This window comes from Rhinoderma darwinii, chromosome 11 (assembly GCF_050947455.1).
Source record: "Rhinoderma darwinii isolate aRhiDar2 chromosome 11, aRhiDar2.hap1, whole genome shotgun sequence".
NCBI classification, from domain to species: domain Eukaryota; kingdom Metazoa; phylum Chordata; class Amphibia; order Anura; family Rhinodermatidae; genus Rhinoderma; species Rhinoderma darwinii.
The window spans coordinates 65,718,586-65,742,643 of record NC_134697.1 but is presented as its reverse complement, the minus strand read 5'-3'; the positions used below and the strand labels follow the sequence as shown (position 1 = coordinate 65,742,643).

The window sequence follows — 24,058 nt, the reverse complement described above, 5'->3', positions numbered from 1 at the left end:
CTTGTGGGATTCCACCACCATTAATTGTAATGACACTTCATTCTGAATGCTTTTCATTTCACGTAAATAAATTCTGAGCTTCTCTTCTGGCAGGAACCACTTACATAAATGTATTCAGCCAACACATTCCTTTTTAGATATCACATGTTTTAATGAGATTGCAAAAGAGCGGAGGAGGGGGTCAATCTCAGTACTCCAGGGTATTAAACATGATCTACAATGTCTTACTGCACTCACAGTAATACCAGATTATTGATATTATGGGGCTGGGTACCCTTCATCTCTATTGTGTAGAGCTCCACAAGAGTTAAGTGGGTGCCCCCCTTTCACTCCCTCTCTGTCTCTCATTCAATCCCTTATCCATCTGCAAATCTGCCAACAAGCAACTCTTTAATACAGTGGAGAGGAGGGAAGCGAGTCGCTAACTAAGGGGATACTGAGTCTTAGACCACAGGGGAATCTCAGAAGCCATTCATGCTGTAGGCACGAAGCCTGATATCTAGGAAGAGACATCTTTCAATGTGAAGGAGTCTTGGAGTGCTGTCATTATGAAAAGGTCACTGTCTTGTGGACTGTTCCATGTAACCTACTCCTAGAAGCATGAGCCGCTGTCAACGTAGTGAGGAACGACGCTCAGTCTGAGAAGTATTTTCCACAATGGGAGGTAGGTCCATTTTCTACAATTCTATAACATGATGATAACGTATGTGCGTCTCCAATTTATAGCAAGATACAAACACGTCATATGTCGAGACAGAGAACTGAGTAAAAGTCGTACATTTTTAGCTACATTTTATTTTTTGAGCACAATCATTTCCATAAAACATTACTGAGTTTGTCAGATGCAGCAGAGCCGAGTTTTTCATGTGTGACGTAACAATGTATTATCTGTGGCTTAACAGGTAAAACTACTGAATTTACTTAACTCATTGAGTTGTCATGATGCCAAAATTACGCTGTTATAAAGGGTTAAATGACAAATTCAACCCTGCTACATATGTATACCTTCTGTGATTCAAATGCCACCTTTATAGGCTATGAAGTATAGACTTAGAGCATCATACATTCTACCTTTGATGAGCTAAATTATTGAAGTACTTTTTTTTGTTGCTTTCATTATACGCATTGCTCTATTATGGGTTATGTCTGTGGCAAGTGATGAATACTTCTAATGGCACCAACAAATTCCATAGCGCTGTACAGAGAGTATACGAACATTCAATCTCTCTCGCTCTCTCTATAAAGTTTAATTTCTTTGTTATATATACTATGGAGTACAGTATATACCTCATGCTGAAAGTTAACAATGTGACCTACAAATAGACTGACTACATAGGTGTGATCTATGTGTAAGCGAGATGCTATCTTTTTTTTTTACTCAGCTAGTTTGGGTTTTAATGAGATTTGTAAAATGTTCACATCTTTTTTTTTCATGTAAAAATGTCACGTGCATGTGATTTTTTTGCAATTTTTAGAATGACAAATGATCACTTACAGTATATAGATAAAAAACAAAATGGAAAAAAAGTTACAAGACTAAAATCAAGTCTGTAGGACTATAGGAGACAAACAGCCAGGACTGATGCTTTGCAGCCTTTATGTTTGTTTTCTCTTGTGTTATTATTTTTTATAGGGTTAAATAATATTTATATTTATTAAACAGAATTTCCTCTCTGTGTTTGTAACCCTTCCCTCAATAACCCCTCGGTCATTTTACACAACGTTACATTGATGACTAATTATTATTGTTGGTGGGTTTCATTGTCACAATGTAGAGAGGGGAGGGCTGGGATTATTATATTTGGATACATTTGTTACATAGGACTGAAAGTTGTTTTTATAAATATCACACAAATCATTACTAATGTCACATCCAGCTTGTCTACTTTAGCTGTGGCTGAAGATCATTAAAGATCATAGTGCATTGAAGTCAAATGGCAACCAATATTTGGAAACACAGTTTTACGGCTTACCCTCCACAGTCTTCATTATTCGCCTCTTTCCTATATTGCATTGAATGTACATGTGTTCCCTGTATGTAAAAAAGCTGCTGCAACATTTGTTGACGGTCCTGGCTAAAGTAGGCGCAGAGTTATAAAGATAGGTGGCGCTGAGGGTTCAGTAACACGTGGGACCTGGAGCTTGAGGGGGCTCAAAAGGTACCTCTGCTCCATATGAGATCAGTACTATAAATGATGCATAATAGCTGGGGGGCCCTATTATAGATTTTATATTGGGGTGAAGAGCTACATCTCTGGGTGCCATTTTTACATTGCAACAAAAATACTCACGAAGCTCTTGAGCAGAAGTATGTGAATATGGATGGAGCAAAGCATGGCACTTACCCTACGCAACCTTATACACCAATGTGTTACATCAAGGATTGCAAACTCCTCCTTTCAATCTCAGGAAATAAGTTCTGGGCAAATATGGGTAAGGAGGGTAAGGCTATGCTCACACGGCTTATTTTCAACCGTTTTTCGGGCCGTAAACTCCCGTGAAAAGCGTCTGGAAATACGGAAGCTGAACGCTTCCAAACATCTGCCCATTGATTTAAATTGGAAAAACTGTGTTTTGTTCTGACAGGGCATTTTTTTATGTGGCCGTTTGTAAAAACGGTGGGTAAAAAAACAAAAAACGTAAAAAGAAGTGCATGTCACTTCCTGAGCTGTTTTTGGAGCCGTTTTTCATTGTCTCAATAGAAAAACAGCTTAAAAAATGGGCACAAGCAACGCATTAAAAAAAGTTTGATGCTTAAAAAACGGTTGAAAATCAGAGGCTGTTTTCCCTTGAAAACAGCTCCGTATTTTACGGCCGTTTTTTGTTGCCGTGTGAACATAGGCTTAAGCTTTAACTAAAAACCGGAGGTTGACTTAATATATTTCAGCAGATGATAACTCAATTTCAAAAACAAATTGATAATGGGAACCACGTTAGTGACATACAATACTTTGACAGATGAAATGCAGTAGAATGTGAGCCACCACGTGTGTACTGGAAACACATTGACAATGGACTGTAAGTGACATTGACCTGGGTCTTATTAACCTTTTCTAACAGAGCTTCTGCTAAAAAATTGAATTGGAAGCCTTGCAGTCAGAATATCAATTACCGGTTATCCAGGAAAGGTCAAAAGTTTTGGTGTAGGGTCTCAAATAAGCATATAAAAACACATGCTATTTTTAAATATCTACGTGTTTTTACAAGGCGTTGCCACTATAAGCTTATGATCATTAAATTTTAAAAACACTGATTACAGACAAATAATTTATAAAAAAAACGTAGGTGTTTCTAAATGCAACAAAAATGCAACAAAAACACTCAATGTGAACCCAGCCTAAACGGAGATCCAGGAATGATGGGACCAGGTGGAAACAAATAATCAAGATCACACATTTAGGGCTCTTGTACTTACATACAAGTAATATACAAGTCCATGTAACAGACTTAAAAAAATGTACATTTTTATTACATATTAAAATAACGTCCTTATGTCTTTTATCAGCAATTGAAGTGACAGGTTGTCTGTGAGGAGGACATGACGTCATTGGGATGTTACGTGCATCTAAATCTCCCTCCACCTCAATGTCAGACCTTACGTTCTGAATATACTACAATTAAAATAGACACACTCATTTATAGATCCTATAGAGCACAAAGGAGGAAGCATTGTCATAGGGAAACCATCATGCATGTTCTGTTCACACTGATGTGCAAACTAGTGGGCAAACATACAGTATGCCAACATAATTGTCATTTTGGCATACAACTGGTCAGGCTACGTTAGGATCCCGCAGCCCCAACAGTATTAAAGAACACAGTCAACTGTATGCAAGAAAAACATATACGCAGCATACTTTTAAAAAAATGTCAGTCAATGGCTGACATATACAATCTCTATAGACTTACAGTTGTATATATTTGTCCATACGTTGACATTGAACTTATCCATACTAGTCTTTCTGTGATGACATGATTCCATTTTTTGATAATAGACTTGAGGACAGTATCCAGTTTGGCGAAAAAAAAAATATAGTGTTTATTAACACATCCCAATACAAAGAGCTACGTTTCGACCCCGCTGGAGTCTTTTTCAAGCTTTTACATATTCCATTTTTTGGCGTATATAAGGATCATATTTTCACATGAAGATAAAGACACTTTCATTTTGAGGAGATAATCTGTGATCATTTACTGTACCTTACATTTCCAATAGGTATAGAAACATACAGGCTCCTATGGGGTGTTCATCTCGCTGTTCTTATGACTGGATGCATGTCTCATTCCAACTTTCCACCATCTGATGATTATCGAAAGATGTATTTCAACCCACACCATTCACTTATTCTACCAGATGGCAGGGAAACCACAGTCTACCTGTTGAAGGATATCACAAAAAGGTAAGAGGACATTTCCCTTGTGTTCAGTTCAGCTGTGATATATATATATACATGCTTTTAGAAAACTATCTTGGCCAATTTTTCAGTAAAGTGGATTGAAAATAGCATAAACCAAGTTGCCGACATATTCTATAGCGCTGTACTCTCGTGTAGCTTTAATTACATTGACAAATGACCGTCATAGGAAGAAATGATTTTAGGATGTTCAAACTACGGGCTTCTAGCTCCAACTTTATGTAATAAGGAAGTGAATCAGGTTGAAAAATTCAAAGATTAGTTATAAACAAGGAGACTAAACTAACTATTAGGGTGCGTTCACACGTAGCATAAATACTGCGGATTTTCCGCAATGGATTTTGTTACGGAAAAGCCGCAGCGTAATACAATAGCAGCATAGTGAATGAGATGTAAAGAAATCTCATCCACACGCTGCGTAAATACTGAGCAGAAAAAACGCTCCGAAATTGACCTGCAGCATGTCAATCCACAGCGTCAATTGTATTTGCGTAATCGCTGCTTATCTGTTGCAGGTTTTCCCCATTGAATTCAATGTGAGGGTAAAACCGGCACAGCAGATGTTGCGTTTTTTTGCAGTGGAAAAACAGTGATTCCGCCGCAAAAAAAAAACACAACTCAGAAAAAAAATCTTATACTTACCCAGAATTCTGTGTTTCTTCATCCAGCCCGGCCTCCTGTGATGATGTTTCATCCCATGTGACTGCTGCAGCCACATGGGATAAAAACGTCATCCCAGGAGGCCGGGCCGCAGGACGGCGGAGGGACGCGTCGCCATGGCTATCTAAGCATGAACCTTTTTTTTTTTTTTTTTTGTTTTATTTGCAGTTTTCCACAGCGGACATTCCAGCCGAAAAACAGCACCACAATTTGGTGCAGTGTTTCGTCCGCAATTCCCTACGCTGTGTGCTTTATGCAGCATATTCGCCCAGTGTGAACATAGCTGTAGATTGGAATCAGTAATGGCAGAGCCAACCTTAGGGTATGTTCCCACTCAAAGGATACGCTGCAGATTTTTTATAAATGCTGCAGAATTTCCGCACAGAATTCCTTTGTGGAAATTCTGCAGGGTTTACGCTATGTGGGAACCCAGCCTTAGGACGCAGTCACACGCAGAAGATTTTGGTGCAGACATTTCTGCGACTGAAATTTGTTTTGCTCATTTAAAAGAAACTTGCAGAAATCCATGCACCCCCTGCAGAAACAATCTCATTCAGTTGTAGAAATTTCTATAACAAAATCTGCTGTGTGTGACTGCACCTTTAGGGATGTAGATGTATAGCAGGAATATTTCGATATTTGTCTGTGTTCTCTTTTGTATTTTTACTGTTCTCTTCTTTGGAGATTTGACAGAACCACTGCCCCATTTCATCCTCTGCTCTTTCCATACATCCATTAGTGCTAACCAAAAACAGGTATTGATGGCTACAGAGGGCACAAGAAGGAACAACTCAACCATCAGACCGTGTTATAAATGATTTGTTTCAGATGTTGAAAAATCATGTTATATTTCCATAATGGAATTGACATGTTAAGAGACTTAGTTCAGAATATCAACTGTATGGGCTGATTATTTTTTGGATTTTTTATTTTTTAAACTCCCTATAATATATCAAATGACCTTTTATGTATAAGGAACTGCTGTTACTCTCTTTGGCATTTTGTTATTCCCACCTGGAAGAATGAACCCAGCTTTTGTTCTTTCTCATACATCAATGTATCATGTTAGCGGCGACATTAACTTTCCACTAAATATGGAACTAATTCACATGAAATTCAGCTTCAGAGAAAAAACAGACCTCTGGATATCCAAGATACCTTCACACATTGTTTGATGCTGTCCACGTCCATCACAAGAGGGTCTCATATGAGGTGGAATTTCCAAGTTGTTGAAAGAGCTTTCTTAAATGTATGGCCCTTGTCAACAAAAATGGCTTTCCACTATATTAAAAGTCTTCTGACAGAGCTTGTCTGTAGATAGAAAATGTTCTGGATTAGTAAAGTAAATATCCCCTGCTGTATCCTTACCCTTGGAGGTGTTTTATTACAGATCCGTCAGTGCTATCCACTTCTGGGATTGATTGGTCTCCTTTCCTAGATTGTATTTCTTAGAACATTATAAGCATTTTTCCCAGAGATGGTCAGTATAGGATTCTAGAAATTGGATCCACTCTTTGTTCTAGAATTCTATTCAGTGGCATGGAGACATGACATTTATTAGGCTTGTTAATGTACTTTGGTTTAAAAGCAGCCTAGATCGGAATATCACAGACTAATAAGGCGATACTCTAAATGTGATGGGAATCAAATCATTGGGCAATGCCCATACATAATTTGGAAGCACTGTAACAGAGGGAATTCTATAGTGTTAGTAATAGAATAAACTGGAGATATCTCTATATGGTTTCTTAATATTGTTGGTCCAAGCTCAACTCTTGGTACAAAGATAGCACAATCTTTATTCTGCAGAGATTTCCCCGTGTATTTATGATGAATCTGTAATGATTGAGCTCTCTGCTAAATCTCAAAGAGCTGCAATGTATTGTTATAGTAGACAGAACTTTCTCAATGCTGGTACTCAACTAGTGGTCGTCCAGACAGGGAGTCAAGTGGTTGCTGCTAGACAACTTGAACTCATACATGCTGCAAAAATAACAGTAAGGCCGGGCGTCCATGTAGCAGAACGCATTGCAGAATTTCATCAACAGAATTGTGTGCCCCGAACCCACTTATGTATATATTAAGCACCTAATGTGGCAGTTGGTGAGTGATGGAGGAGTGAAACAGAAAGAGTGATGTGTGTGGGATAAGTAGGAGAGGTAGAAAGAAGTCAATACAAAGCGGGTGGATTTGCAGAGCGGGGCGTGAGCCACTGTTGTATAGCTGGGCAGGGCAAGAGCTGCCAGATTGTATAGCCGGGCAGGGCGAGAGCTGCCATATTGCATAGCCGGGCAGGGCAAGAGCTGCCATATTGGATAGCCGGGCAGGGCGAGAGCAGCCACGTTGGATTTGCCGAGCGGGGAGTGAGCCGCTAGAATGGATAGCCAGGCAGAGCAAGAGCTGCCAGATTGGATACCCAGGCAGGGCGAGAACTGCCAGTTGAGATTGCCAGGTAGGGAGCAAGCATAGAGCGTCTGGGAGATGGCGAATTTTGCCATACACAACAAAATTTTCTAACAGTTAAGCGTTTGTGACAAAGGCCTGGGATAGGCCGAAAGGTCAAATACATTGTCTGCTATAACTACTACTGTACCAAGATAATACATTTCTTAAAAATTTTTGAAAATAACAAAAAATGTAAATCTTTGGAAACTTTGCAATAACGAGAGATTTTTTTCAAAAAAATATTTGCATATTTGAGTGCTTGGGTTATTTTCTTCAGCAATGATCCACCAAAAAGACTTTGTATTGCTAGGCTGAATGGCGTATGGCTAGCTCAGAACTTCATATGAGAACAAACATCCCCTGCACCACAAGTTTAACTTGAGACAGAACCATTAGTCAACACGATGTCCCGTTCTCACCAATTAAATCAGAAACTGCCAAGTATAAAGCCTATTTATTAGTGAAACCGTCAAGCTTATGTACCAAATATTGTAACCATGAAGATTGTGCCTCTGTTGGAGTAAAGTTCTGTTCAGCATCTTATACCTGTGTCGTCTGAAGTTCTTGCTGTGCAATATCCTCTGCGGGACAGTAACCACACTAAACCCTCTCCCACCTGTTACACGCAGCATTTACAGTAGCTGCAAAGTGAATGAGATTTTAGCAAATCTTATCCCCACATTGCAGAAACAATCCGCAGCGACATTGATCATAAATTGACCTGCGGTGCGGATTTTGAATACACTGCATGTAAATTTATTCTATTATTTGTTGTATTGTGTTAAACATTGATTATAGCAAACTTTATGTGCACATATGGATTTCCAGCGATTTTTACTGCGTTTCCACTGCGTAAACAATGTGAAAACCGCAAATAAATTGAATTTATGCTCCCCATTGAAGTGTAAGGGCAAAACATGCAGCATCTTCTAACAGAACCCGCAGCATAAATTGTCAATGTCATGTCATGCTGCGGAATTAAAATTTGCACGGCAGAACACTTTCTGCACAACTTTTCTTTATTTTTCCTGCGTGGGCATGACATTTTCTAAATCTCATTACGGGCACGTTCAGACGTGGCGGAATTGCTGTGGTATTCCTCTGCGGACATTCCGCAGTGGAAATCCGCAGCAGACAGTCTGTCCATTGGTTATCTTCATGCAGACGTTGCGGAGAACTCCGCTGCGGACCGTAGGCTGAGGTGCTGAATTTTCTGTCCGCAGCATACACTGTCTGTTGCGGACTTGATGCGTACTTGTTGCAGAATTTCTCCATTGACTTCAATGGAGTTTCAAAATTCCGCAATGAAATCCGCAGATGTTATGTGTGTTGCGTTGCGGATTGCTTTCAGGAACAGGATATTTCATCATTCTGGCTGGACCTATGTGTGTCGAGGTCTATACCCAGACTGGGATGGAATGTTTGAAAGAGAGCAGGTTGTGATCTGAACCTGAATCCGCAACGACAAATCCGCAGCATTTTACTTAACATTTTTAACATTTTATTAGCCAAATCCGCAACGGAATCTGCAATGCGAATTATGTGCGACATTGATGCGGACCGTGTCTGCAGAATTCCACCACGTCTGAACGTGCCCTTAATTTGCTGCTACTGTATATGCTGTGGAAGTTCCGCACACAAGTCTGTTGAGGAAATTCTGCAGCGTTTACACTACATGGGAACTTAGCCTATCGCCTCCTCCACACCCACACACACACACACACACACACACACACACACACACACACACACACACACAGACACAGACACACACAGAGACAGACACAGACACACGCACACACATACACACAGATTATGTTTTCAGCATAAGCATATTTGCATGCTTATAAAAACGCCATTAATTTCAATTATTGTGTTTTTTACTGCCGGTTTTTATTTTACATAAATAAGCCTATAAGAAGACTACCATAAAAATGCCAAACCGAGAGCATGTTGTGTTTTACAATCAACGCCACTAACCCAAAAACAACACCAAAATGCTGATGTCGATTTATCAAAATATTTTTTTTTCTATAGACTTTAAGGTACCATGGAAAAACGCCAAGAAAAACACAGCTAAATGCTGTGTATGAATCTAGCCTAAGGGATATAGTATGCTTTTCAGTCCTAGACCATCTACTTCAACTCCATAATCATATAATAATAAATATAGCATATTATGTTATAATATTAAGTGTTTACCACTAAATCACCTCAGACCTCTAAAGATATTATATATCAACTCTTAAACACCCTAGACCACCATGGATAATGGACATCAATATTAACTTCATCATCCTAGATCAACAGAGATACTATGTGTTAACCGCTAAATCACTTAGACCCGCTCATAAGTATTATAGGAATACTATCGTTATCTATAAAATCATCCATGCAAAAATAAGTGCAATCGAGAAATTTTTGCCATCTCCATCAAGGGCTACAATGCAGTTGGAATTATGAAATTACCACATCTGTACAGGGCTGGATCAAGATTTGGCCAAAAAATTAGTGAAGGTCCTTCCCTAGAAGCAGTGTCATGTCATATCAGGCTAGTTAATTCTGGACATAAAGCTAACATAATTCTCGCTAGAACCTGCTGATATCTACTGGATTATCCGTCAGTCTAATGTATGAGGGAAGCCGCGCTGTATTCTGATGTCTGCTGCTAGGGAAACAAGGTTCGATATGTTTGATTTTAACATGCCTGATCCTTTGTTCAAGTGGGAGATAAGTGGAGCCAAGGGTATCTGGCATCTTCTTATCCACCTATTTTTTTTATTTTTGGGCATGCTTAACCACCAGAGTTCTTCTTGTTAGGACTTGTCCACACGTAATAGAATTGCTGCAGAAAATTTCTGCAGCAATTCCGTTAAAGGTAGCAGACTTTCTGCTGCAGCAAAAACACACCATTTCCTGCGTTTTTGACTACAAAAAATGGTGCGTATTTCCTGCGTTTTTCTCAATGTTGGGTAATGGTGACATCTCCTCTGAAAAACGCAGCAATTCAGTCCTTTTTTCCGCAGCAGGAATTGACATGCTGCGGTCTGAAATATACGCATCGCAGGTCAATTTCTGCTTAGAATTTTTACGCAGCGTGTGGATGAGATTTGTTAAATATCATCCACTTTGCTGCTACTATATTCTGCCGTATTTTCCGTCTGCAATTCCGGACAGAAAATACGCATCACTTCCGCTACATGTGAACACGCCCTTAGCGGTGCAGACAGATTGGGCATCGGAGCCCTGACCCTTAGTAATACAAGCTGCATCATCACCTCTAACTTCCATGTTTTGCTGTTGGGGCTATCTGAAAAGGGCTGAAATGCGTGGTGGAGGCCCCTGGAATTTGTCTCTGTTGCCCTTCTTATATTACAAATTCCTATTATGTGGTGTATTAGGTATTTATTTAGGATGAAGAAAACTATACAATAGTCCCAATAATGAATTATCAGAATACCGTTTCACTGTTCACTGGAGTTTGCAATGGTCCGTTTAAACTTTCCTATTCTTTTCTATCTTATAAAGTTTAGGAATTAGCCCCAACTCCACTATAAGAAGCAAACTCTGGGATTTGTGCCAGCCTCCAGCAATGTTTACAGCATTTTTGCTTTACTGCCAGTTCAGTTAACCATTAAACTACCTCTTCATATCTAAGGTGTTCTATAGAAACATACAATCCAATTATTATTTCAGTTTGCAGTATTAGTCTTACATACGGAATAATGTATTTGTCATCAACAAGTTCAAATATAAGGTCAATAAGCTGAAATGACACACAATACACATTTGAGGGAAGGCAATTTAAGAATGTGTATGACTATAGCAAAACTTGGAGCAGGACCACAGTGATTGTAATGTAACGGTAGAAATAAGAATTTGCTGAGCAGATCCCTCCTGCAACTCTGCCTGTCGCATTGTGCATTATGCGTTGCTATTCTAATTATACAATATTATGTTTTTAATGCAGTGGAATATGTGTTTTACATGGTTAGCTAATTTTTAAGTAGCTCACGAAAAAATATGGTCTTTCTTTATCCCTGTTGCTGTTATATACTGGACAATTGTTTGGGCCAAAGTTATTTTATCGTTATATTACCACTTAAAGTGCTATTCTGTTAAATGTTGCCTAAATTATAAATTGACACTTTAAAAAATAATCAAACGGAAAATCTAAAAGTCTGTAATGGTGACAATAAACGCTAAAGTGTGGCCACAATTGTACATGGAGCCTGTACAGTGGCCCATGGAGTCCCTAGAACTCCTTCATACAGAGACATAGGCAATCTAAGTGCCGGATTGTTGTGCCTCCATACGGCACTGTAATACGAAACTATACTCCTTATCAGAATTGCTTCTAGGGGGAAATACTTCGGTAATACTATGTAACACTATTTCTTTGTCATATTTTATAGGAATCTGAGACAAAATATACTCTGTATGCCTATGTATGAATCAGAGGCATGTGGAGGTACCATATGGTGCTGTGCTATGCCCGTGTAGCTGAGGATACCTGCCAAATGCAGTTTTCATAAGTGACAAGTTTTCATAATATTCAATACAACTAAGGTTCAATATTAGTAGGAACGCAATGTCTCGCCGTATGGCGCTCCGTGTAGCGCTTTGCTACTAGGCGAGTATACCTTCGTAATACTTGTGTCTGATGGAACATAGCATGATTTACATACAGAATTTAACAGAAAAAGACTCAGAGTACCTGTCAAATGACATTGGAGGAATCCAGAGGTTGTAGTACGGCAATGTGCCTAAAGCCTTACTGTTAGGGGTCACTTAGTTTTATAGAATCCCAGGTCAAACATTGGTAACTTTCCCCTGTCTACAGTTAAACTGATTTTATCTGTACTTGCTGAAGCAAGGCTAAAATGTTATGTAGAGTATAGAAAACTCTGCTATGCTTTTCAGTATAGAGACATTCTCCAAAGAAATGTATACAAGGTGGTATACGTTTCTTTTACATGGGAGCCTATTGGAGACACATGCAACAATATGGCAAACGTAAAGGTTTATGTTCGGCATACATGCGAGATTTCCCCAGCATATGCACAAAACAAAAAATAAAAATGCTATGTGAACAGAGCCCTTCTCTCTACGGACAAGAAAAAATAGAGTGGCTGCAGATAAACCTTTATATCAATTATAGTGGCATCGGTAGGAAAAGTGTGTTGTTCAGGGTGTGCCTCACCCTTTTTACTTGGTTCTAACTTTGTGAAGTTTCAGGGTGTGGCATAAAGCCAACAAACTTTCTAATTTTTCAAAAAAGCACCGTCAAAAAAGAAGTGAAACCATCTGCGGCATTTGGATCCTCACTATGTTTCCATTCTCTAAATTTTTCCCACCTGGTCATCAAACAATGATGCATGTGGGAGGAATATTCTGGTTATTTGTTCTCTATGTGCGACTCAGTAGAACCGCGGCAGGACCAAGTATTGCAGCCGTGACACAGACGCTAAAACGTGGCTGTATTACGCCATCTCAAGCAGGCCTTTATTCTACAGTATCTGCATAGTGGAGTCTATAATAAACAGGACTACAACACGCTGTTTTCCATACAACCAATTCTAGCACTGCTCCTTATATTCTAGCACTGCTCCTTATATTCTAGCACTGCTCCTTATATTCTAGCACTGCACCTTATATTCTAGCACTGCTCCTTATATTCTAGCACTGCTCCTTATATTCTAGCACTGCTCCTTATATTCTAGCACTGCTCCTTACATTCTAGCACTGCTCCTTATACTCTAGCACTGCTCCTTATATTCTAGCACTGCTCCTTATATTCTAGCACAGCTCCTTATATTCTAGCACTGCTCCTTACATTCTAGCACTGCTCCTTATACTCTAGCACTGCTCCTTATACTCTAGCACTGCTCATTATATTCTAGCACTGCTCCTTATATTCTAGCACTGCACCTTATATTCTAGCACTGCTCCATATATTCTAGCACTGCTCCTTATATTCTAGCACTGCTCCTTATATTCTAGCACTGCTCCTTACATTCTAGCACTGCTCCTTATATTCTAGCACTGCTCATTATATTCTAGCACTGCTCCATATATTCTAGCACTGCTCCTTATATTCTAGCACTGCTCCCTATATTGTAGCACTGCTCCTTATATTCTAGCACTGCTCATTATATTCTAGCACTGCTCCTTATATTCTAGCACTGCTCCTTATATTCTAGCACTGCTCCTTATATTCTAGCTCTGCTCCTTATATTCTAGCACTGCTCCTTATACTCTAGCACTGCTCCTTATACTCTAGCACTGCTCCTTATATTCTAGCACTGCTCCATATATTCTAGCACTGCTCCATATATTCTAGCACTGCTCCTTATATTTTAGCACTGCGCCTTATATTCTAGCACTGCTCCTTATACTATAGCACTGCTCCTTATATTCTAGCACTGCTCCTTATATTCTAGCACTGCTCCTTATATTCTAGCACTGCTCCATATATTCTAGCACTGCTCCTTATATTCTAGCACTGCTCCTTATATTCTAGCACTGCTCCTTATATTCTAGCACTGCTCCTTATATTCTAGCACTGCTCCTTATATTCTAGCACTGCTCCTTATATTCTAGCACTGCTCCTTATATTCTAGCTCTGCTCCTTATATTCTAGCACTGCTCCTTATACTCTAGCACTGCTCCTTATACTCTAGCACTGCTCCTTATATTCTAGCACTGCTCCATATATTCTAGCACTGCTCCTTATATTTTAGCACTGCGCCTTATATTCTAGCACTGCTCCTTATACTATAGCACTGCTCCTTATATTCTAGCACTGCTCCTTATATTCTAGCACTGCTCCTTATATTCTAGCACTGCTCCATATATTCTAGCACTGCTCCTTATATTCTAGCACTGCTCCTTATATTCTAGCACTGCTCCTTATATTCTAGCACTGCTCCTTATATTCTAGCACTGCTCCTTATATTCTAGCACTACTCCTTATACTCTAGCACTGCTCCTTATATTCTAGCACTGCTCCTTATATTCTAGCACTGCTCCATATATTCTAGCACTGCTCCTTATATTCTAGCACTGCTCCTTATATTCTAGCACTGCTCCTTATATTCTAGCACTGCTCCATATAATCTAGCACTGCTCCATATATTCAAGCACTGCTCCTTATATTCTAGCACTGCTCCTTATACTCTAGCACTGCTCCTTATATTCTAGCACTGCTCCATATATTCTAGCACTGCTCCTTATATTCTAGCACTGCTCCTTATATTCTAGCACTGCTCCTTATATTCTAGCACTGCTCCATATAATCTAGCACTGCTCCATATATTCAAGCACTGCTCCTTATATTCTAGCACTGCTCCTTATATTCTAGCACTGCTCCATATATTCTAGCACTGCTCCTTATATTCTAGCACTGCTCCTTATATTCTAGCACTGCTCCTTATATTCTAGCACTGCTCCTTATACTCTAGCACTGCTCCTTATATTCTAGCACTGCTCCATATATTCTAGCACTGCTCCATATATTCTAGCACTGCTCCTTATATTCTAGCACTGCTCCTTATATTCTAGCACTGCTCCATATATTCTAGCACTGCTCCTTATATTCTAGGACTGCTCTTTATATTCTAGCACTGCTCCTTATATTCTAGCACAGCTCCTTATACTCTAGCACTGCTCCTTATTTTCTAGCACTGCTCCATATATTCTAGCACTGCTCCATATATTCTAGCACTGCTCCTTATATTCTAGCACTGCTCCTTATATTCTAGCACTGCTCCTTATATTCTAGCACTGCTCCTTATATTCTAGCTCTGCTCCTTATATTCTAGCACTGCTCCTTATACTCTAGCACTGCTCCTTATACTCTAGCACTGCTCCTTATATTCTAGCACTGCTCCATATATTCTAGCACTGCTCCATATATTCTAGCACTGCTCCTTATATTTTAGCACTGCGCCTTATATTCTAGCACTGCTCCTTATACTATAGCACTGCTCCTTATATTCTAGCACTGCTCCTTATATTCTAGCACTGCTCCTTATATTCTAGCACTGCTCCATATATTCTAGCACTGCTCCTTATATTCTAGCACTGCTCCTTATATTCTAGCACTGCTCCTTATATTCTAGCACTGCTCCTTATACTATAGCACTGCTCCTTATATTCTAGCACTGCTCCTTATATTCTAGCACTGCTCCTTATATTCTAGCACTGCTCCATATATTCTAGCACTGCTCCTTATATTCTAGCACTGCTCCTTATATTCTAGCACTGCTCCTTATATTCTAGCACTGCTCCTTATATTCTAGCACTGCTCCTTATATTCTAGCACTGCTCCTTATATTCTAGCACTGCTCCATATATTCTAGCACTGCTCCATATATTCTAGCACTGCTCCTTATATTTTAGCACTGCGCCTTATATTCTAGCACTGCTCCTTATACTATAGCACTGCTCCTTATATTCTAGCACTGCTCCTTATATTCTAGCACTGCTCCTTATATTCTAGCACTGCTCCATATATTCTAGCACTGCTCCTTATATTCTAGCACTGCTCCTTATATTCTAGCACTGCTCCTTATATTCTAGCACTGCTCCATATAATCTAGCACTGCTCCATATATTCTAGCACTGCTCCTTATATTCTAGCACTGCTCCTTATATTCTAGCACTGCTCCTTATATTCTAGCACTGCTCCTTATATTCTAGCACTGCTCCTTATACTCTAGCACTGCTCCTTATATTCTAGCACTGCTCCATATATTCTAGCACTGCTCCATATATTCTAGCACTGCTCCTTATATTCTAGCACTGCTCCTTATATTCTAGCACTGCTCCATATATTCTAGCACTGCTCCTTATATTCTATCACTGCTCTTTATATTCTAGCACTGCTCCATATATTCTAACACAGCTCCTTATACTCTAGCACTGCTCCTTATTTTCTAGCACTGCTCCTTATATTCTAGCACTGCTCCATATAATCTAGCACTGCTCCATATATTCAAGCACTGCTCCTTATATTCTAGCACTGCTCCTTATATTCTAGCACTGCTCCATATATTCTAGCACTGCTCCTTATATTCTAGCACTGCTCCTTATATTCTAGCACTGCTCCTTATATTCTAGCACTGCTCCTTATACTCTAGCACTGCTCCTTATATTCTAGCACTGCTCCATATATTCTAGCACTGCTCCATATATTCTAGCACTGCTCCTTATATTCTAGCACTGCTCCTTATATTCTAGCACTGCTCCATATATTCTAGCACTGCTCCTTATATTCTAGGACTGCTCTTTATATTCTAGCACTGCTCCTTATATTCTAGCACAGCTCCTTATACTCTAGCACTGCTCCTTATTTTCTAGCACTGCTCCATATATTCTAGCACTGCTCCATATATTCTAGCACTGCTCCTTATATTCTAGCACTGCTCCTTATATTCTAGCACTGCTCCTTATATTCTAGCACTGCTCCTTATATTCTAGCACTGCTCCTTATATTCTAGCTCTGCTCCTTATATTCTAGCACTGCTCCTTATACTCTAGCACTGCTCCATATATTCTAGCACTGCTCCATATATTCTAGCACTGCTCCTTATATTCTAGCACTGCTCCTTATATTCTAGCACTGCTCCTTATATTTTAGCACTGCGCCTTATATTCTAGCACTGCTCCTTATACTATAGCACTGCTCCTTATATTCTAGCACTGCTCCTTATATTCTAGCACTGCTCCTTATATTCTAGCACTGCTCCATATATTCTAGCACTGCTCCTTATATTCTAGCACTGCTCCTTATATTCTAGCACTGCTCCTTATATTCTAGCACTGCTCCTTATATTCTAGCACTGCTCCATATATTCTAGCACTGCTCCATATATTCTAGCACTGCTCCTTATATTTTAGCACTGCGCCTTATATTCTAGCACTGCTCCTTATACTATAGCACTGCTCCTTATATTCTAGCACTGCTCCTTATATTCTAGCACTGCTCCTTATATTCTAGCACTGCTCCATATATTCTAGCACTGCTCCTTATATTCTAGCACTGCTCCTTATATTCTAGCACTGCTCCTTATATTCTAGCACTGCTCCATATAATCTAGCACTGCTCCATATATTCTAGCACTGCTCCTTATATTCTAGCACTGCTCCTTATATTCTAGCACTGCTCCTTATATTCTAGCACTGCTCCTTATATTCTAGCACTGCTCCTTATACTCTAGCACTGCTCCTTATATTCTAGCACTGCTCCATATATTCTAGCACTGCTCCATATATTCTAGCACTGCTCCTTATATTCTAGCACTGCTCCTTATATTCTAGCACTGCTCCATATATTCTAGCACTGCTCCTTATATTCTATCACTGCTCTTTATATTCTAGCACTGCTCCATATATTCTAACACAGCTCCTTATACTCTAGCACTGCTCCTTATTTTCTAGCACTGCTCCATATATTCTAGCACTGCTCCATATATTCTAGCACTGCTCCTTATATTCTAGCACTGCTCCTTATATTCTAGCACTGCTCCTTATATTCTAGCACTGCTCCTTATATTCTAGCACTGCTCCTTATACTCTAGCACTGCTCCATATATTCTAGCACTGCTCCATATATTCTAGCACTGCTCCTTATATTTTAGCACTGCTCCTTATATTCTAGCACTGCTCCTTATATTCTAGCACTGCTCCTTATACTCTAGCACTGCTCCTTATATTCTAGCACTGCTCCTTATATTCTAGCACTGATCCTTATTTTCTAGCACTGCTCCTTATATTCTAGCACTGCTCCTTATATTCTAGCACTGCTCCTTATATTCTAGCACTGCTCCTTATATTCTAGCACTGATCCTTATATTCTAGCACTGCACCTTATATTCTAGCACTGCTTCTTATATTGTAGCACTGCTCCTTATATTGTAGCACTGCTCCTTATATTCTAGCACTGCTCCTTATATTCTAGCACTGCTCCATATATTCTATCACTGCACCTTATATTCTAGCACTGCTCCTTATATTCTAGCACTGCTCCTTATATTCTAGCACTGCTCCTTATATTCTAGCACTGCTCCTTATATTCTAGCACTACTCCTTATACTCTAGCACTGCTCCTTATATTCTAGCACTGCTCCATATATTCTAGCACTGCTCCATATATTCTAGCACTGCTCCTTATATTTTAGCACTGCGCCTTATATTCTAGCACTGCTCCTTATACTATAGCACTGCTCCTTATATTCTAGCACTGCTCCTTATATTCTAGCACTGCTCCTTATATTCTAGCACTGCTCCATATATTCTAGCACTGCTCCTTATATTCTAGCACTGCTCCTTATATTCTAGCACTGCTCCTTATATTCTAGCACTGCTCCATATAATCTAGCACTGCTCCATATATTCTAGCACTGCTCCTTATATTCTAGCACTGCTCCTTATATTCTAGCACTGCTCCTTATATTCTAGCACTGCTCCTTATATTCTAGCACTGCTCCTTATACTCTAGCACTGCTCCTTATATTCTAGCACTGCTCCATATATTCTAGCACTGCTCCATATATTCTAGCACTGCTCCTTATATTCTAGCACTGCTCCTTATATTCTAGCACTGCTCCATATATTCTAGCACTGCTCCTTATATTCTATCACTGCTCTTTATATTCTAGCACTGCTCCATATATTCTAACACAGCTCCTTATACTCTAGCACTGCTCCTTATTTTCTAGCACTGCTCCATATATTCTAGCACTGCTCCATATATTCTAGCACTGCTCCTTATATTCTAGCACTGCTCCTTATATTCTAGCACTGCTCCTTATATTCTAGCACTGCTCCTTATATTCTAGCACTGCTCCTTATACTCTAGCACTGCTCCATATATTCTAGCACTGCTCCATATATTCTAGCACTGCTCCTTATATTTTAGCACTGCTCCTTATATTCTAGCACTGCTCCTTATATTCTAGCACTGCTCCTTATACTCTAGCACTGCTCCTTATATTCTAGCACTGCTCCTTATATTCTAGCACTGATCCTTATTTTCTAGCACTGCTCCTTATATTCTAGCACTGCTCCTTATATTCTAGCACTGCTCCTTATATTCTAGCACTGCTCCTTATATTCTAGCACTGATCCTTATATTCTAGCACTGCACCTTATATTCTAGCACTGCTTCTTATATTGTAGCACTGCTCCTTATATTGTAGCACTGCTCCTTATATTCTAGCACTGCTCCTTATATTCTAGCACTGCTCCATATATTCTATCACTGCACCTTATATTCTAGCACTGCTCCTTATATTCTAGCACTGCTCCCTATATTCTAGCACTGCTCCTTATATTCTAGCACTGCTCCTTATATTCTAGCACTGCTCCATATATTCTAGCACTGCTCCTTATATTCTAGCACTGCTCCTTATACTCTAGCACTGCTCCTTATATTCTAGCACTGCTCCTTATATTCTAGCACTGCTCCTTATATTCTAGCACTGCTCCTTATACTCTAGCACTGCTCCTTATATTCTAGCACTGCTCCATATATTCTAGCACTGCTCCATATATTCTAGCACTGCTCCATATATTCTAGCACTGCTCCTTATATTCTAGCACTGCTCCTTATATTCTAGCACTGCTCCTTATATTCTAGCACTGCTCCTTATACTCTAGTACTGCTCCTTATATTCTAGCACTGCTCCATATATTCTAGCACTGCTCCATATATTCTAGCACTGCTCCATATATTCTAGCACTGCTCCTTATATTCTAGCACTGCTCCTTATATTCTAGCACTGATCCTTATATTCTAGCACTGATCCTTATATTCTAGCACTGCTCCTTTATAACAAGTGTGTTTCATCTACAAAAATATCTAAATTCTTACTTTATTAGAATGATACTTTATATTATATTATATCACACTATTGATGAATTTCAAAGGATAAAAAATGTTTTAGTACTTAAGATCCCTGTTAATATTGAAGTTAGATATTTATTGTTTCATATAAATGTTGCCACATGTCTTTTTTTTACCAGATGCCTTGAAATAATATCTTATGAAATTCACATCCATCATATCGTTTTCACTATTACTTCTCACATTTATGCCTTAATAGCAAAAATCAGGTGGGTTTTGATTTCAGCCATATTTATATAAACTTTGGTCTAGAATTACAGTATGAGAAATGGTAGAAATACCTCCATCTGTTTTATCACAACTGGTTTTTGCTCTGTGTTTGATTGCTCGGTGTAATAAAAAAAAATTATTATTTTTAGGAAATAAGGCCCATTTATTGTATAGTTAAAAGTTATGCAATTTTTTTTATATACTTTGTGTATCAATTCCTCACTTATTTTTTTATTTAATCCCATGTTTGCTGTCATTGTATGGGGTGCTTTATTGTTTGCTTCCGGATAGTGAGAATCTCTCCTGGTCATGTGATAATCCCACAGCTGTATGGCTCGTTACATTCAGCACACGACCAGGACAGATTCCCATTGATGCCCAAAGAAGATTCAAAAATTGCATGATTATTTACTACTTTACATGAAATTTATGATACTATATTACAACCGTGAAAATGTAAATAGTGATGCCTGTGCACAGGAAGAATTCTTACAGTTAGGTACCTGGATACAGTAAGGGTATGTTCACACGGCCTATTTACGGACGTAATTCGGGCATATTAACCCCCGAATTACGTCCGAAACTGGGCCTCGATAGCGTTGACAAACATCTGCCCATTGAAAGCAATGGGCTGACGTTTGTCTGTTCACACGAGGCGTATATTTACGCGCCGCTGTCAAAAGACAGCGCGTAAATAGACGCCCGTGTCAAAGAAGTGACGTGTCACTTCTTGGGGCGTAATTGGAGCCGTTATTCATTGACTCCAATGAAAAGCTGTGCCAATTACGTCCGTAATGGACGCTGCATTCAAGTGCCTGCACATGCCGTTACGGCTGAAATTACGGGGATGTTTTCTCCTGAAAACATCCCCGTTATTTCAGCCGTTACGGACGCTGCCGTGTGAACATGCCCTAAGGGTATGTTCACACGCTTAGCAAAAGACATCTGAAAATACAGAGTTGTTTTCAAGGGAAAACAGCTCCTGATTTTCAGAAGTTTTTGAAGCCTCTCGCGATTGTCGCTGCATTTTTTACAGAACTGTTCGGAGCTGTTTTCAATAGAGTCTATGAAAAACGGCTCCAAAAACGTCCCAAGAAGTGACCTGCACTTCTTTTTCGCGGCTGTTTTTTTTACGCGGCCGTTTTTCAAAACGTCCCCTTAAAAAAACGGCCCGTCGGAACAGAAAGTTATTTTTCCCATTGAAATAAAAGGGCAGATGTTTGGAGGCATTTTTCGAGCTTTTACGACCGAAAATGGTCCGTGGTAACATACCCTTAGGCACACAGTAATATTCCACCACAAGGATAATGAACACAATAAAATCACTGTGCAGGGACAATAAACAAAGTGATTTTACAATAAAGAGTTAAAGGGGTTATCCTGGTTTTTAAAATTCATGGTTTATCCTCCGTTTATCCTCCGTCAATATTAGATCGGTGGGGGTCCGACTCTTGGCACCCCTGTCGATCAGCTGTTTGAAGGGGCCCCTTTAAACAGCTGATTGGCGGGGGTGCTGACAGTTGGACGCCTACTGATCTTACATTGAGGGCCTATCCCAAGGATAGGCCTCGATTTTAAAAACCCAGGATAACCCCTTTAAAGGCTATGTACATCTTGTGTGATTGGTACAACTTTCAAAATACTTTTTATTAAAAATTATTTTTACTTTTTGAGATACAGCTTTGTATTCTGTATATAGAGCAACTGTATCGTGCGCTGAGACCTGAATCCGTCAGATCCACGGGACCGGCGGGTTCTCTGACACGCAGGATCCACCTGTAATCTATCACATCTAAGTTATGATCTTAGATGTGATCAATAGAAGCTCGATGCTGTGTGTCAGAGACGCGCAGGACCCACTGACACTGAACCCGTCAGTCCCACGGACCAGACGGATTCAGGTCTTAGTGCACGATACAGCTGCTCTGTATATAGGATACAAAGCATCTATATCTCAAAAAGTTACAATAATTTGTAATAAAAAGTATTTTGAAAGTTGCACCAGTCACACTGATACACATTTCTATTTAAAAAAAAGAACGCCCCAACTATTTCAAAGGTGTACATAGACTATAATAGTCAGTGATAATGTCTGCAGAGGGATAATAAATATAGCTATGTCTCAACAGCACAGGGATAATGACCAAAGTAAAGAAACAGCACAAGAATAATATTGATGTCATAGTGCAGGGATGATGCGCACAGCTATCTTGGATACAGTGACGAAGTGATGTCACAAAACAGGCAAAACAAATTCCGTGATGTCACAGTATATGCATAATAAGCAGTGTATTGTTGTAGGAATGGTTTATTATTCCCATACTGTGATGTCACAGTATGGGAATAATGTCCACAGTCATAAAACAGGAATAATAAACATAGTGATGTTATAGTATAGGGATAATAAGCACAGCTTCATAATACAAGGATAATACACACAGTAATGTCACAGTATATGGGTAATAATTAGTGATGTCACTGTGCAAAGAATATACACTGGTTATTCCTTATGTGGCAGAGTGGCCCAGAGTACAGAGGATCCTCCAAGGCTCCCAGGCTCTTATATAGTAATGAGCCCTAAAGGTCCAGGAGAAGACAACATTTTGAGATGACTTTGGAACCAATCACTTGCCACTAGGGTCTATTTTTCATGAGTTAATCCACAAATAGCCTATTAGAATTTATTAATAGTATGTCCTGTGTGTGCAATAATAGCAGAAAATATTAAGATACCATTTAAAGTGGGCATGTACATGTTCTGTATAGATTGAATAATTTCCTCCGGTAGGCCCAAAGAATGCTAGTACGATACTGTGTATATCAGAAAAACAATTCTATAAATCTATAGAGGGTAACTATTTATAGAGTACTTTTATATACTGTATTATGTTTAGACACATATGGGATTAATGGTTTGTGTTTTTTTCAGATACTATTTTACATTGAAAGAAAACTCTAGCCCCCATTTCTCAATCACTGTGACACCCTGTGATGTTCCAATTGAATGGAGTATTTTACACTACAAAGCATCTCATGCATTCCATGGAAAAACAGCAGGTAACAATGCGCCAATTTTACATTTGAAATATATGGGATACATCATACAAGATAATTTTGCTGGTCATATCCTTTAGCCGTTTTTGTCTAAATGTATTTTTTTTTAGAGATTGTACGTCTATAAGTTTAGACTTGCAAATTTGCACCATTATTAAAGTGTTTTAAAAAATATATATACAGTAACTAAGTATTTATTACAAGACAGGGTTAATAATAACAACACCATACATGTTGATTTCCATATACACTGAGGCCTTTGGTTAAACTATTTACCCTGTTACCGTCTTCTGGTACCATCGAAATATAATTAGCTTAATTTGTAGCCAAGTGGTGACAAGAAATGGAGTTCTCACAATAAACT

At 39.2% G+C, this 24,058-nt stretch overlaps 1 protein-coding gene across 1 annotated transcript in view; it reads left to right on the top strand.

Annotated features, from left to right (window-relative positions):
* Positions 1 to 249: 249 nt before the first annotated feature.
* LOC142663920 (protein NDNF-like) overlaps positions 250 to 24,058 on the top strand; it is a 28,693-nt gene continuing 4,884 nt past the window's right edge. Inside the window, exons 1-3 of the mRNA XM_075842762.1 lie at positions 250 to 664; positions 4,217 to 4,400; positions 23,570 to 23,697. Coding sequence (XP_075698877.1) covers positions 658 to 664; positions 4,217 to 4,400; positions 23,570 to 23,697 — 319 coding nt within the window. The 5' untranslated portion in view covers positions 250 to 657. The remainder of the gene's footprint in view (positions 665 to 4,216; positions 4,401 to 23,569; positions 23,698 to 24,058) is intronic.